This window comes from Chanos chanos, chromosome 10, assembly GCF_902362185.1.
Source record: "Chanos chanos chromosome 10, fChaCha1.1, whole genome shotgun sequence".
In the NCBI taxonomy this organism is placed as follows: domain Eukaryota; kingdom Metazoa; phylum Chordata; class Actinopteri; order Gonorynchiformes; family Chanidae; genus Chanos; species Chanos chanos.
In genome coordinates this window covers 17,490,685-17,506,932 of record NC_044504.1, presented here as the reverse complement: position 1 = coordinate 17,506,932, position 16,248 = coordinate 17,490,685, and the positions used below count along the sequence as shown (strand labels likewise).

General features: G+C 40.9%; 1 protein-coding gene across 1 annotated transcript in view; it reads left to right on the top strand.

Annotated features, from left to right (window-relative positions):
- The window catches only part of myo6b (myosin VIb), a 38,792-nt gene that overhangs the window by 11,966 nt on the left and 10,578 nt on the right, over nucleotides 1-16,248 (top strand). The window contains exons 10-26 of the mRNA XM_030785976.1: nucleotides 461-541; nucleotides 1,800-1,808; nucleotides 2,472-2,652; nucleotides 3,524-3,668; nucleotides 6,020-6,177; nucleotides 6,649-6,740; nucleotides 6,984-7,056; nucleotides 9,237-9,364; nucleotides 9,494-9,589; nucleotides 9,822-9,992; nucleotides 11,388-11,426; nucleotides 11,528-11,621; nucleotides 11,885-12,015; nucleotides 12,118-12,195; nucleotides 13,646-13,775; nucleotides 14,441-14,531; nucleotides 14,936-15,086. Of these exons, the coding sequence (XP_030641836.1) occupies nucleotides 461-541; nucleotides 1,800-1,808; nucleotides 2,472-2,652; nucleotides 3,524-3,668; nucleotides 6,020-6,177; nucleotides 6,649-6,740; nucleotides 6,984-7,056; nucleotides 9,237-9,364; nucleotides 9,494-9,589; nucleotides 9,822-9,992; nucleotides 11,388-11,426; nucleotides 11,528-11,621; nucleotides 11,885-12,015; nucleotides 12,118-12,195; nucleotides 13,646-13,775; nucleotides 14,441-14,531; nucleotides 14,936-15,086 (1,848 nt within the window). The remainder of the gene's footprint in view (nucleotides 1-460; nucleotides 542-1,799; nucleotides 1,809-2,471; nucleotides 2,653-3,523; nucleotides 3,669-6,019; nucleotides 6,178-6,648; nucleotides 6,741-6,983; nucleotides 7,057-9,236; nucleotides 9,365-9,493; nucleotides 9,590-9,821; nucleotides 9,993-11,387; nucleotides 11,427-11,527; nucleotides 11,622-11,884; nucleotides 12,016-12,117; nucleotides 12,196-13,645; nucleotides 13,776-14,440; nucleotides 14,532-14,935; nucleotides 15,087-16,248) is intronic.

Below are 16,248 nucleotides of genomic sequence, written 5' to 3'. Positions count from 1 at the left end.
CCTCACTTGGCACTGATGTTTATGTTTTGTATAGTGTTTTATTAGAATCCTTAGCAACCTTAGGTAACGCTGTGACAGCTGACCCATTAGAAGATATCTGAGAAGTGTAGAACCTGAAATGAGGTGAAATATGAAATATGTACTTGTCTTGCTTTGTTAAGTGTTTTGTATCCATAATTAAGCTGTTTTACATATACTGTGTCTGTATAATTTTAATGCAGTATGATGGCAAAAATTCACCACTAGATGGCATATGTGCTGTATGGCCATAGAGATTTCTGTCACATTCTGAACTTTCCAGAACCTTGTTAATTTGTTTCTCTGAATCGGGTAGCGTTAGGTCCATTGATGGAGGCAAGACACAGTAAATAATTTATTGGTGTGTGTGTGTGTGTGTGTGTGTGTGTGTGTGTGTGTGTGTGCGTGCACGTGTGTGTATGCATCTATTCTTCTTTAACAGTATTTGAACGGAGGCTGCACCCGCTACTTTGCAAGCAAGGACACAGATAAACAGATCATGCAGAACCGGAAAAGTCATGAGGTACAGCACTTTTCAGCTTCTCCGTGTACTGCCCAGAACCAAAGTGAATTGAGTCCTTTGTTCAGTTGAACTCTGTCCTCTCATTATTCCTAGATTAATGTAGGCTGATTAATCAATCAAACTATATATCTGCAACCCTACATGATGACTGAAGACTTGCGAAGGTTGATAAGCCTAACTCTGTTCATTTTTAGTGTCCTGAGGAAATACATCTTTTAGAATCAGGCTAAAAAAATTCCTGGGCCTTAGGCTCTCCAGTAAGCAAGCCTGAGGTGACAGTGATGTGCTTTAAATAAAGAAAATTTGGGAGGAACTCAGACTCAGACAGAACAGCCTGTCTTTTTCTGGCAGGCACCAGGAAATCAGTTTTTAGCACAGTTAGAACAGGAAATCTATTTCTGGAAACCAATAGATTGAGTTGTCAACAGTGGTCTCTTGGAATCTATCTATCTATCTATCTATCTATCTATCTATCTATCTATCTATCTATCTATCTATCTATCTATCTATCTATCTATCTATCTATCTATCTGTCTGTCTGTCTGTCTGTCTGTCTGTCTGTCTGTCTGTCTATCTATCTATCTGTCTATCTGTCTAATGATCTATCTGTCAGTGGATCTATTTGACTGTCTCTTTATCATATGAGTTACATGTAAAAGAGCAACTTTTGCAAAAAAAACCAAAAAAAACCCTTAAAACTTAGTCTTTTCAGGAGCTAGAGGCTCTAAGATACAGAATTATCCAGATAGTCCCAATTTTACTTCAGACAGAATTATTTATGCCGAGAAAATGAGGTCTTTGGTGAATTATGTAAGATCTAATAAATCCAAGCATTGTCTCTCAGCCATGCGTATTCTTCCCAAGGGTTAGCCATGCAATTGATGTTATTGTTATCAGGAGTCATTATTCTGAATCATGCTCCTATTTCCTTCTCTGCGGCTTATCAGAGACTGATTAAACTCAGTCCCCTCGGGACCCATTCCTGAAGTCTCTCCATCTCCGCACTTCTAGATTTGAACTTTCTATAAGGCAAATGTCCTTGTATATATTCCACATTTTTTCATGTGTTCTATTTATTGTATATCATAAAATCTGACCTCTCATCATGTTTGTGAAAAGATTTTTATATTTGGAATGGTGTTTTAATTGAACAGATCAATATGATGGTGGATGTCTTTATTAGATTAGAGCATTCACTTAAGTGTCATTAAATGAAATGTTGTGTCTCTGCGTCTTCTCTGGTCTCTCTGAAACACAGGACAATAAGGTGACAAGCTTTTCCCCAGTCAGGTTTCATTCTTTTCTCTACTGTCATTGTAAATTACTCGACTGCATCTTTCCTAGTATGTCCATTAATAGGACTTGAGCATGCCTTCTTTGGTTATTCTGTTCTCTATTCATGGGATGTCTACAAGTCGAGCTTTCATAAAAGGGCTTTTCATCCTTCTTAAGAGTTTGCCTGGACCTCTCAAAATGTGTGTACTGCTTCATCAGGTATTAGACATATAGTTAGTCAATCAATCATTTTTATAATAAGTGAGGTGACAGGTACCTCATATAATAAAATGTCATATCCCCCAAGCACTTTTTGATAAATGTCCCATAACCTCATATGAAGTGGTACACCAGAACATTCTTGTATGGTTCTGCTTTTGCTTTTGATATCTACGCCACTGTCTTCTCAGAGACTAGACATCAACGGCTAAGTGGGTTGAAAGACATTCATTTCTTGCCTTTCATTTCTTAATGCAGGTTAATCTGTGTACAAATTCAATGGAAGTACATGTAGCACAGCCCTCTGCATTTCTGTGAACACTGTGTGTGTGTGTGTGTGTGTGTGTGTGTGTGTGTGTGTGTGTGTTAAGATTTATAGTTGACACTTTACTGGTGTGTAGTGTGCTGACTGTGTTGTTCTTGTCCGTTGCCATAGCATGGGAAGATTGGGGCACTGAAAGACCCCCTGTTGGATGATCTTGGAGACTTTAACAGGATGTGTGTTGCCATGAAGAAGATTGGACTAGATGAAATGGAGAAGCTCAACATGTTCAGAGTGGTGGCAGGAGTTCTGCACTTGGGCAACATTGACTTTGAGGAGGGTGGAAGTAGCTCTGGTATTTAATCTTCCCCTTTTTTCAACCTGTTTTTGAGTCCCACTCATGTTTTTAATATAAGTTAATGGCCCTTTAAGCCTTGAACACTGTTTGATGCACAGTGTTTGGTCTTTGCAATGCTTTGTTTGTTTGTTTGTTTCTTTCTTTCTTTCTTTCTTTCTTTCTTCCTCTCTCTCTCTGTCTCTCTCACATGCCCACACGCGCACGCGCACACACACACACACACACACACACACACACACACACACACACACACACATTTTTCTATAGTGCTAATTATAAGGAGAACATGGGTTCTTCTGTAGTGATGCCAACTCTGAATCCAGCTCAGGGTTTGTGCTTTGGAGGAGATACAGAACCTCTTACCTCAAACACCTGCCCCATTTACTCTCTTACCTTTGAGCTGCTATCAAAAGCCTCCTCTCCCCTGGAGAGGGCATGTGTATCTTATGTAACCAAAAATAGGCCTGTTCTAAGGATTTTAAAATGTTATGGCTTGAAACTCTTCAAGAACAACATTATCTGAGAAAATGCTTGGCTTCCCATCAGACCTGTTCAAGTATCTTTTGCTTTCAGGTTATGCTCATGTAATCTAACTATTCCATCCACTGTTCCATCCATTTAATGTCTATCCCTTACCGCAAAGCTACTCATTTATGTCTCATATGTCTCTCCTTAGAATTTCTCACCGAATTCAGAACATTTTATCTATCTAAGGGAGGTTCTTTTTAAAGTTTTAATAGGAATGACAGTAAGGTGTTGGATATTTGATGGAGAGTCATTTTTGTTAGTCTATAGCTTATCTGGCAATTGTGTCTAGTTGTGCAGACAAGAATGTGCTAATGTGTGATTTGTGTTTGTTTGGTGGCAGGTGGCTGTATTTTACAGAACCACTCCAGTCAGACTCTTCAGTGCTGTGCTGACCTTTTGGGGCTGGATCAAGATGACCTAAGAGTTAGCCTGACCACCAGGGTAATGCTCACCACAGCAGGGGGCGCCAAAGGCACAGTTATCAAGTAAGACGTGAAGACACGGCCACTTACTTGCAGAGTTCCTTTAATCTCTGGTATAATGTCGTCTGCTTTAGGCACAACCGAAGCACTCGTTTGAGTTCATGTCAGCTCGTGTCAAGTCTGGTCTTGTTGAAGCGCAGCTGAAAGTAGCCTATTGTGTGTCCTGTGCTCACAAATTTCAAGCATCTCAGAGTAAGGGTGCTGATTTAGGAACAGCCCCCTCTCATTCCATATTAATATATTTATTGGATTAACAAGAGGCAAAAACTGGTCCTAAATCATCAGTTTTTCTCTTAAAAATTTGAGATATGACGGCATATGTAACTGAGTTAGTTGAGTGCTAAATGCAAGTCTTTGATACAGCCAATGGCTGCTGTTCAGTAGTTTTTTATCTCCTTCCGCTGAAATTAATCCACTGACTTTTTTTTGCTCATTCTGTTTTCTTTTAGAACATCTCACATTTCCACTAACAGCCAGTTAGGGACTGACAATGGCTAACCAGAGCCTCGAGCAGTAGAGATATGGTCAGTTTAATCAAAGCTGGCAAGGCCTAAATTGGCTCTGACACAGTAATAGCCTACTTGCTAGAGAAAACCCTCTCTTACATTTAAGCAGGTGTATTTTTATTGATTGCATAAGAGAGAAAGGCAAGGAGGACCTACATCTGTCCCTTAACGGCCTTACTAGTAGATATGTGATACAGGGCTTACTTTTACATTGGTCAGCTATCTCTTTTTAAAGGCTCTGTGTCTAGAGATAAGACCTTGGGGTTTTTTTTCTCCCTCTAACAGAAACGATAGACAGGTTATCTTCTTTCAGCATCCTAAAACATAGTAGATATTCCCTGTCAGTCTGGGCACAGTCATTATTGTGCCAAAGTCAAAAAGATTAGAAAAGAATTGAAAAATGCGGTTGCTTTAGGAGAAGGAAGGTCTATTTTGTGTTCTGTGGATGGATTTTAGGTTTAGTGGTTTCTCGATGATGGGGCAACGCTGGACAGATAAATATTTAACCAGGCACAGATGCTGGTCAGGGAGTCTTTTCGCCTTATGAATAATGCATGGCGGTCTTTAGGGAATGGCCAAGGGTCTTGAAGACAGAGTGAGAAGGGCTGTGTCACACCAAAAGCCATAGGAGACCATACTTGTGTCTCTTTTTTTATAAAGACTGGAGCAGCATAACAAGTTTTCCACCATAACATAACGGAAATAATAGCCAGTGATTCTCAAGCGTCTCTGAAGCGACCACTTGTTCACATTTCCATATAAATACTGTAAGAACGTTTCACTTTCTCATGTTTTTTGCAAAAGACTAATAATCGAAATGTCAAAGCCTCTCGGAAAGAGACTGTTTTCTACAGATTCAGAGAAAAGCACAGTATTACTTCATGCGGTGTTGCGGGCGATGGAACAAATCCGACGTGACAAATTGAAACAGAGTGGGAGGCGTATCAAGCGAGCTCCACGTCGCACAGGGAAAACATTCGGAACGGATCGAGCTGAGGACCGATCTCTGCTTTCTTGCATCTGATAGGATCACTGTTGATTAACTAGCCCTGTCCAGCTTTGATTACCTGAGCCAGAATAATGGGAGTCAGGCACAGCGGGTTACCTCAGAGCAGCCAAGAGACCCTAATCATCCACAACTCCCTGCAGAGTGTGGAATATGGGGGTGGAGGGGAGACAATAGCTAGCTCTGTGGCCAACACCTGCAATGTTTGCCTGGGGGAAAGGATACCACAGTCTCCCTCAGTGAGAAGAAAAAGCCACCCAAAGATTAAGAAAGAGTTTTAGAACTCTTGAATTTAAAGCAGTTTATTAAGCAGAGGGGTCAATTTGTGGTGCGTGACCTTACGTCTTTGGTCCTGTAATGAACTCAGAAGAACTTTGGGCATTTGTTCGAAGGAAACTGAATGTTTTGATGTATTTTTAGCGGAGAGAGGCTCCCAAGGACAGTGTTGCGGAAGCCAGCAGAATATAAAAAGTGTGAGCAGGCATTTATAGACCTTTCCTCTGTCTCTCAGATGGAGATTAGGAATAAGTATGGAAAGAACACTTATAAAGACTTAAGGCTAACATTGAAATCTAGGTCACCTGGGACCCCTATTATACGCTTAGTCCTCAGCTCTTTGAATAATTCAATCAAAACAGCATAAGGGAAGGAAGTAGGAGACACAAGAAAAATGTCAAGTTTCAAAGGATTGTTTCAAACCTCTGGAATGACAAAATGGCACTGCGAGCATAGTTACAAGTTATAAGACTAAGTGCAGCTTAAATTTTATGCATATTTTGTTCTCTCTTAGGTTCTGATATTTCATTTCATTTGGTACACTTTGTGTCCCTGTTTTCCTGTAGAGTGCCGCTGAAGGTGGAACAGGCGAATAACGCCCGGGATGCTTTGGCAAAGGCCGTATACAGTCGTCTCTTTGACCATGTGGTCAAAAGGGTAAACCAGTGTTTCCCCTTCAAGACTTCGACCAACTTCATCGGTGTCCTGGACATCGCCGGTTTCGGTGAATGCTCACCTTTGTTTCTGTAGTGTCTTCATATCTTTGTCAAATATGTGTTAAGATGTGACTCAGAACTGTGGAAACAGGTTTGTCAGACTTTCAGCCTCTGTCTGAAATTGTGTCTTTGTGTCTGAATTTGTTTTGGGAGTATCTTCTGAATTTTAAGGGTGGGGAAAAAAGAGGAAAAGAAAAGTTGGAAGTGACAAGAAAACATAATCATAAATAATCATGAGAATTATAAACAGTTGTTCTTTTGTACCTCCCACAATATTTTTATTTCTTTTATTTAAAAAAGCACACACATGGAAAATTTCCGCCGGTATGACAGTTTGATGAAACACTTTAGTGATGTGGCGCTGTCAACTTTGGCAGATCTAACTGAAGACAAGAGCCAGCAGGAAAGTTTAATGTGCCACCCACGAAATAACTTCTGCATTTGAGTTATTTAATGTTTTATTTTTTTGTGTCCTTCAGAGTATTTTGAGCATAACAGCTTTGAGCAATTCTGCATCAACTATTGTAATGAAAAACTACAGCAGTTTTTCAACGAGCGTATACTGAAAGAGGTGGGTCACTACTGTCATATCAGGATAGTGCTTATGTAATTATTTTCCCTCGTTTCACATTTGACAACAAAGTTTGTTTTACAATGCTTTGATGTGAGACCTTGTTAGATCTATATATTTGCATTAAAATCATGCAGTTGAATAACAAACAATGCATCATCTACTATTAGGTATTATTAATAACTCTCTCTCTCTCTCTCTCTCTCTCTCTCTCTCTCTCTCTTTCTCTGTGCCTTTCTGCAGGAGCAAGAGCTTTACCAGAAGGAGGGTTTGGGAGTGAATGAGGTTCATTATGTGGATAATCAGGACTGTATAGGTCAGTGTCCTGCTGGCTCCAAACCTCCTTCACATACAGTCCACAAAACTGCCTCAAACCTCCCTCACATACAGTCCACAATACTGCCCCAAACCTCCCCCACATACAGTCCACAATACTGCCCCAAACCTCCCTCACATACAGTCCACAATACTGCCCCAAACCTCACATACAGTCCACAATACTGCCCCAAACCTCACATACAGTCCACAATACTGCCCCAAACCTCCTCACATACAGTCCACAATACTGCCCCAAACCTCCCTCACATACAGTCCACAATACTGCCCCAAACCTCCTCACATACAGTCCACAATACTGCCTCAAACCTCCCTCACATACAGTCCACAATACTGCCCCAAACCTCCCTCACATACAGTCCACAATACTGCCCCAAACCTCCCTCACATACAGTCCACAATACTGCCCCAAACCTCCCTCACATACAGTCCACAAAACTGCCCCAAACCTCCATCACATATGGTCCACAAAACTGCCCTAAACCTCCCTCACATACAGTCCACAATACTGCTCCAAACCTCCCTCACATACAGTCCACAATACTGCTCCAAACCTCACATACAGTCCACAATACTGCTCCAAACCTCCCTCACATACAGTCCACAATACTGCCCCAAACCTCCCTCACATACAGTCCACAATACTGCTCCAAACCTCACATACAGGCCACAATACTGCTCCAAACCTCTCATACAGTCCACAGTCATGCTCCAAATTTTCAAATAGCCAATGTACCACATACAAACAGACCATATCTCACACAAGGTCAGCCTAAAGTCGTCTGCAAAGTCCACAAATGTACTCCCACAAAGGATTCCAATTACACGTTCCATTTCTCTGAGCTGAGTGCCGGGTCCGTTTCTCATCTCTGGAAGTGTTGCACTCCTGGGAGACTGGCCACTGGAATGGACCCTGACATATTATGAAGTCTCCTGGCAACACACAGGGTGCAAGGTTGAAACGCAAACACTCACACACCTCCACAAAACTAAAATGGAGCGCTGTTTTAATGATGGCTTTTCTCAAAGGGGCAACCTACAATGGATGAGTTGGAGGGGATACAATATGTCACATGCTAGCAAATGCCCTCTTGTATGCTCTGAGTCAACAGAAGAATAGATATTGGAGGAAGAAAAAAACAATCGTCTTCCACTTGAACCCTCAGAAGGGTTGTTGAGAGACGCGTTTACACTAGTACTATTACTATGTTTGCTCCACATGCAGACGAGAGAAACCACCCTTGCTACAGTACACTTGTCGTCTTGTTTACATACACTGTTTAATGACTCCCAAGACACGCATTCAACACCTTGCATTAAAGAGACTGGAGCTGAGTATCACACTGGCTTTCTGAAACCGAAAAGCACTACCTTCAATATGTAACCAGCCGACACTGACAATGTGCTAATGCTTGCAGTCTACTGATATTTGTTTGTTTATTAGTCATATTTAATTTATCGGACTGTGTCATCACACTGAGCTTATGACAGCTTTTGTTTGGAATCGTGAACTCCAAACTCTAGATTTGAATGCAGAGATACCAGTCACAATATCATCAATATACAATTGGCTTGACATGTTGTGGAGAAGAGACAAGCCCTTCTCACTGTCTGTTCGTTCGGCTTCTTTGTTAACGTTCTCCGCAGAGCCGTAAACAAGGCCACACACCTGTGTCTGGCCAATCATTCCCTCATCTAATCAGATTGAGCAGCAGGGAAAGAAGATAGAAACTTTGCCTTTCCATCTCCGTGGCTTCCGCTTGTGTAATGGTCGCATTAATATTGTAACAGGCTTTTTTTTTTTTTTTTTTTTCCTCACCGCTTGTAAATGGACAGAGCTTCTCCTCCATTAACCCTCTCATCTATCTTCACTGATTTATGCACAGGTGTCTGCTCATGCAAATACATGAACGTGTCTCAGTCTGATCTCTTGTCACCTGCACACATCGCTTATGAATAATTCACGCTCTCCGTGCCCTCGTGCAGTTTCCCTGAGCTCGGATGCCGATTCATTGTGTGTCGCGTTCTAGTACATGTCTTAAACTTTGGTCATTGTAATTTTATGCCTGTTGTTCAATTCAAAGTCAGGTTATGCAGATTAAGATTCTGGTTTGAATGTCTGATGGTTGTTTTGTTTTTTTTGTTTTTATGTGAGTGTAGATCTGATTGAAGCCAAACTTGTGGGCATCCTTGACATTCTTGACGAAGAGAACCGCCTCCCTCAGCCCAGCGATCAGCATTTTGCAGAGGCCGTCCACAGCAAGCACAAGAATCATTTCCGTCTGACGGTGAGCAAGCGCCTGAAGTTCCGCTCTCTGGCCTACAACTCAAAAAATCTTACCCCCCCCAAATCCATACTTTTCGCAAACGCTCCTCCTTCTTCAAACACCTGATCTCTAAGTTTAAATGCCCATCAGGTTCCCAGGAAGTCCAAGTTGGCAGTGCACAGGAACCTCAGAGATGATGAGGGCTTCATTATTCGACATTTTGCCGGAGCTGTGTGCTATGAGACTGTAAGCATCGCTGCTGTTGTCTGGTGGGATCTTCTTCACTGCAATTTCTATTGGTTCTCTCTGTAATTATGTTTTCCTTTGACTTAAGTCAGTATTTTTTTTCAGTAATGAAGTCAAGTTCCTCCCCCTAGTGATAAAGTTATGTGTTTTGTTAGTGTGCGTTTGTGTGAGCGCTCGCAGGCGTGTGTGTGATTATACTGTGTTTTCTATGTGCCCCGTGATGCATGAGCAGACCCAGTTTGTGGAGAAGAATAATGATGCCCTCCACATGTCCTTGGAGAGTCTGGTATGTGAGTCCAAGGACAAGTTTGTCCGAGATCTCTTTGAGAACTTCTCCAACTCCAAGGACACCAAGCAGAAGGCTGGCAAGCTCAGCTTCATCAGTGTGGGAAACAAATTCAAGGTAAACCACTTGAGCCCCTGGGTCTCTGCATGTCAAGCTGTCAAAGTTGCGGAAGTCAAAGGAGTTGTATCCAAAATGCAAACTTCTAAGCTTTTAATACTTGTAGGTAGTTCATTTCTCCAGGGTCTGCTCCTTAGGATGTTATAGAATTTAGAGTAGGTTTTACTGTCTTTTATTTTAAAGACAAATGTACGGTGTCATTGATTTGATTTCTCCGAAAATACTGACATTGTATTTTTCTTGGTTCACAGATTGATTTATAGATTGACTTTGTTTCCTATAACTTGGTGCTTTAATATCTTTCCCTTCGACTCTTTCCTTTTCTCTCTGGCCCTCCTCCTCTTTTAGACTTCCTCCTGTTTCCTGACACTTTCCCTGAGAAATGCTAAGTCAGCCTGAACTATCTGTAGCCAGTGAAAAAGTGAGAGAATAACAGAAAGAGAGAGGGAGAGAAAAGAGAAAAAGCTTTTGAAGGGTAGACGTGGTCTGGAAGATTGACAGCCGGGGGCAGAAGGTAATCTGCCATGTCTCGGTCCACCGCTACCACTGCATCAGCAGAACTCCACCAAGCTTCCCTTTCCTCCTTTTCCCTCCTTCACGTATAGACCACTTCATCCAACTCAAGCTCTCACCAGTCCTCTGTGTGTGTGTGTCTGTGTGTGTGTGTGTGTGTGTTTGTGTCTATATATGGCTGTGCTGTGATATTGACATCTTTCAGCATCAGCTCTCCTTCACTTACTAGAATTCCAAAAGTTTTGATGTGGTGCATGTTAAAGGTTTATGCATTAGTTTTGTTTTATGCAATCATGCATTCATAGCCTATTTTATGATCCATTTTGCAGCACTTAAAACAGATCATCTGTTCCAAACATTTTTAAACATTTAACACACCTTTTGTTTTTTAATCACAGGAGTCATCTGAATATCCTCGTTAAAGATATTCAGTGTAACCGCAAACAGAATTGTAATATGCGAGTGCCTAAAGGGCTATCAAATTTATATTATTTCTAAATTAGATTCACTGTGATCAGTGAGCATCAAGTGTCGGCAACCTCTACTTTTGGCTAGTTAGTGAGTGCTAAAAGCCTTGCGTGAATATTGTTATCCTCAGGCTACCTGCGTGAAAAATGTGATCTAAAGAGTAATGCTAAAATATCCTCGAAGTCCTTAGGAATCAGTAATTAGCTGAACATGAAACTGTTTTCTCAGTGGCAGTCCACGTACACGACTCCTGTGCATCACCCTGCATCACTCTCTTTGAGTGTGTTGTACTCCCGGTCCTCTGTTTGATAAGACTGCATGCTGTTTTTATTTGGTTCGAGAATTTTGTCCTTCTGCAAAATGCCTTTTTTTTGTGATCCAGAAAACCTTACACTCCTTTGTCAACTCTTACAGACTCAGTTGAACCTTCTACTGGAAAAGCTTCGCAGCACCGTGAGTTACATCGTGTTGTTATAAATACTGATATTACATTGATTCACAGCCAGAAAAAAAGCATGCTTACATTGGAGTTGACATTTTGTGTCCTTGTAAAGGGCTCAAGTTTCATTCGCTGCGTAAAACCCAATCTGAAGATGGTGAGCCACCAGTTTGAAGGGGCTCAGATTTTATCTCAGCTACAGTGTTCAGGTATGCAAGATAAAGCATTCTGAAATTCATTTACAGATTTTCTCTCGAAAATCTTTATTTATATATCTAGTGCAATATTTTCTTTGCATTTCAAACTCTGCTGCCAATCTTCTGTTAGCAAAAGCACGTTGCTTATGAATTTTAAAGGCCTAATTTGCTGCTTCAAGCCTCTGGGCATCTGTACTCAGCTCTGACTCTGTGTGCATATTAGAAGTTTTGCTCTTGTGTGTAAGCTCAGCGTCGCTGCTCTCTTTTCCCATCAGGGATGGTGTCTGTGCTGGACTTGATGCAGGGGGGTTTCCCATCCCGAGCCCCCTTCCACGAGCTTTACAACATGTACAAGAAGTTCATGCCTGACAAACTGACGCGCCTGGATCCCAGACTCTTCTGCAAGGTGACGCTAATGACGAGGCTGGCAGTGGCCTCTTACCCTTGGGCCGTCTTCACCGTCTGATTGTCTCGGTGTTTGACGTTTGTTCTCTTGTTCTTTCTCTAGGCTTTGTTTAAAGCCCTGGGACTGAATGAAAATGACTACAAGTTTGGGCTGACCAGGGTTTTCTTCCGTCCAGGAAAGGTGGGAAGTTTTTCTGGCCCTTAACTCAGAGAGACAGCTTTTTAACAAATGATGAATTTGTCTAACTGTGACATCACTATACTGAGATAGTGTGAAATTGCCTCTAACGATGTTATTATTTGGAACATGACATCTGTAGCTGTCATTTTTAATACATTTCATTAGAGGTGGAACCTTATTCGCCCTGTTCACAGTTCTGTTTGTTCCTTGGTTTTTGGGCCACGGTATGATCTGTATCACGATTTAGGTTGAGAGAAAATTGAACCAACTCAGAACTGAAGTTTTTCTTTCTACATTTATAGAAGTTTAACACAAAAGGACAAATTTAACACAAACAGCAACAAAGCTCTTCAAAAAAAAACTAATCCTCAGTACCTTTTATTTTAAGATTCTTTGTTTAGAAAGTGAGAGTAAGAAAACTAAACTCGGGCAACAGTGATTTTAAGGCTCTTCTCCATGACAATGATTAGAAGAAATTTAAACATCAGCATCTTTTAAGGTTCTTCATTGAGAAAATGACTACAAAATTTCTGTTGTCCTTAATGACACCAGAATCAAAGAACTGCCACATCTGCCATTTGATTGAGGCAGGAGAGTCCTCAGTTTCGGGACGATTGCTTGATTATGCCATTTCAACAGACAAGGCACTACATGACTGCTCCAAAATGATGACCGACTGCTTTGACCTTTTACAGATCAATGCTCAGCTACTGCTATATAAGAAATATAAATTGCTGCTTCGAGAAGCCTAGTGATTAGATCTACTTTATTTGTTTATGTGGATTCATATTTTCAAGATAACTTGTATTATTCATGCTCTGAGTAATCATACTATTTGTTTTGTCGTCATTTGAAATTATTTTTTTCATAAACATTGTCATTAAAGATGTTATAATCCTCTGCATGATCAAAGCACATGCAGGTTGGATTATAAGCGTAGTTATATATGTTCTCTGGTGACAAATGAAACAAAAAAGAAATGCTGTACTAGCTCCAAATCATGATTAATGTTATACTTAATGATCAAAAATACAAACAATGAGGAAAGTTCCTCTATCCTAGTATATGTTGGCATGACATTTCGTTCAGAGGAAAATTTCACTTCTGAGAGCTGAGGTGAAAAAAAATCTGCAGTTCACTCCACACATACTGCAAACTAAACCGAGGGCTACAGGTCTACAGGTCTTGGTTTTGGTACAAAACCATCACTCCCCTGCATTTGATATACATGTTTCATATACTAATTATACACATATGTGAAATGTGTTCATGTTTTAATATATCTGATACATGTGATTACAGTATTAGCAATGTACAGTAAAACATAAATCTCTCAGACCTCAGTGGGAAACATAATCTTTCAAACAGGTCTTAAACTACTGTTTCAGGCCAGCATAGCCTGTCTTCAAGTTTTCTGGGGATTGACGGTGTATATATATGTCTGTTTCAGTTTGCAGAGTTCGACCAGATTATGAGATCCGACCCAGAGCACCTAGCAGAGCTGGTCAAACGGGTCAACAAGTGGTTGGTGTGCAGTCGCTGGAAGAAGGTGCAGTGGTGTGCGCTGTCTGTTATCAAGCGTAAGTGATCTCATAGCCTTTCTGCACACTGCTCTGAAGAATGATGGAGTAAACCAGCCTTAACCTTGGCCTCCCTCACACTCTCTCTTCAAAATGCTGAGCATAAAAAAAACCCCTCCCTTAAGGAGCCATGTTCTTTCACTGAACATATTAGTCTCCACAAATCAAACTTTATTTTCTTTGAACTTTTTGTTTTGTTTTGTTTTGTCAAAGTTTGTGAAATTCAATGTAAAATCCATACAAAAATTGCTTTTAAAAATCTCTAAAGTTAAACTCAAACCAAGGAATAGAATGACACACCAAAAACCTTGATAAATCCATCAGTAATTAGGTTTCTTTTTTGTCTTAATAAAGCAGACACAGCTTTATAACTCACTCTGTAATGCTGAGTCATACGCTCTTGGCCACTCACCTCCTACCTCCCATTCTGTAAATACTGCCAAGCCAGCAAAAACAAGTGAAAAACCTTACCAACTGTTGATTGGTTGGATTATTTAATTCAAGCTCAGTCCATTGTGACAGAGCCCATTGTTGGTCATTTTTTCCTTATTGTGTATCCATCACAAGCCTCTGCATTTCCATGACTATATATATATAAATCAGAGATGGCTGCCTCTGCCCCTCATTTTATTTAACTACTCTTTATTTCCCTTTGTCTGACACAGTGAAGAATAAAATGAAATACAGGGCTAGCGCCTGCATTAAGATTCAGAAGACGGTTCGCATGTGGCTGTGCAAGAGAAGACACAAGCCACGGTTGGTTACCACCCCTCTCCTTCTCAGACAGTAGCTACAGGACATTTTCTTTCCACTCTGGTTACTCGGGATACTAGAAAATCAGTCATTAGGCTGGCTTCATTGTGTAGTTGGTTTCTATCCGATAAGTAGGCTACATCAGCAGTTTTGGCTTTAAGATCATCTCATTTAGAAATCTCACCATTTTATCTTTTTATCAGCCGCTCCATGTAAATGTTTAGTTGAAGAATAAGCATGATCCCCTTTAACATTGAAACAGGTTGAAGCTAAGGGCAAAAACCATTAGCTAGAATTGCAATACTCTTGATCCAGATAGTGATGTCTGTGGTGTATTTTGCTGTTTGTTGGTGTGTTCAGTGACCCGTGTATCTGTTTGCATATCTGTCATATCTGTCTGTGTGCAGCATCGACGGTCTTGTGAAGGTGAAGAACTTGAAGAAGAGGATGGAGAAGTTTAATAAGGCTGTCGGCGGACTTAAGGAGGGCAAACAGGAAATGAGCAAGCAGATCCAGGAGCTGGCCGCCTCCATCGACGCCCTCATGGCTAAGATCAAGGTCTGACCCTCGCCTCAAAGCACTTATTGTCCTAAATTTAGCCGCTGACAAATTAAAACAGCAAACAAACAAACTTGAGTAAATCTGAAACCGTTCCTTCTGTTCTCTCACCCATACAAAGCCATTCCATTCACAGGCTCTGGCACACAGCTTTGTGTCTGAGACTCCTTTTAAGTATCAGCTTCCCATGTATTATGCAAACTAGCCTTTGTCTCTTTGTGGGAATAAAGGGACTTAAAAAACAACAACACGAGATTGAATAGCTCACAGTATATCATAAATACGATTCTTAAAACACTCTGTTTCATACGATGCTTCATGAAGCTTGAACCTTCCCAAAGGTCTTTAAATATTTTAATTTAGTTAGTTACTTGGTTGTTTTTCTTTTTATTTTATTTATTTTTTTTTTTTTAAGATTGTAGTTCATTTCACTCCACTGGGAGACAAGCCTTATTTGCCAGCTGTGTGTATTATTGACAGTGATCATCTTGGGAGCCCTGTGAGGCTCTCTGAGCCTTTTTGATTGACTGGCACTGGAGCAAAAACAATTCGACTTCAGAGACAGAGACAGAGAGAGAGAGAGAATTCGAACACTTGCTAAATGAGCTATGCTGTTTAACTCTGCATAGCATCATCATCATCCCATCCGCCTCACCGCTCCAGTGTTTGTCTGTTGCACATGATTAGCATAGCTGCTTTGATTAGCATCTGTTTTTTTGATTAGTAATGTCTGGAGCTTGCAGACAGTTAATGCACTCTGGAGCAGAATGTGTCTCACTTGGCTAACTCACCTGATGTGTCACTGGCTGTCACTCACGTAGTCTGTCAGCATTAGGGGGGCTGGAATGAGCTTGACATTTCACACCCCTATGGTTTTCTCCATCTGGATTATAAAAATTTGTCTACACAGGTACTGTCTGTACACACCACTTACACTCCTCCAGATGGCACTGAGATGATGTTCCAGCATAATACATACGTTAAGGATTTTATCACTGTATGGGGGTGTCTGCCCCAGCATGACTGCTGTGACAAACTTGTTAACGGTTACAGACTAACTGCTGAGAGACATCCAAACTCTTGTCTAGTGGGACCCAGATGCTGCTGTTTGAAAAGTTGTGTGATTTTAAAGGTTGATTGTAAAATAGAGCTTAGCTCCCTC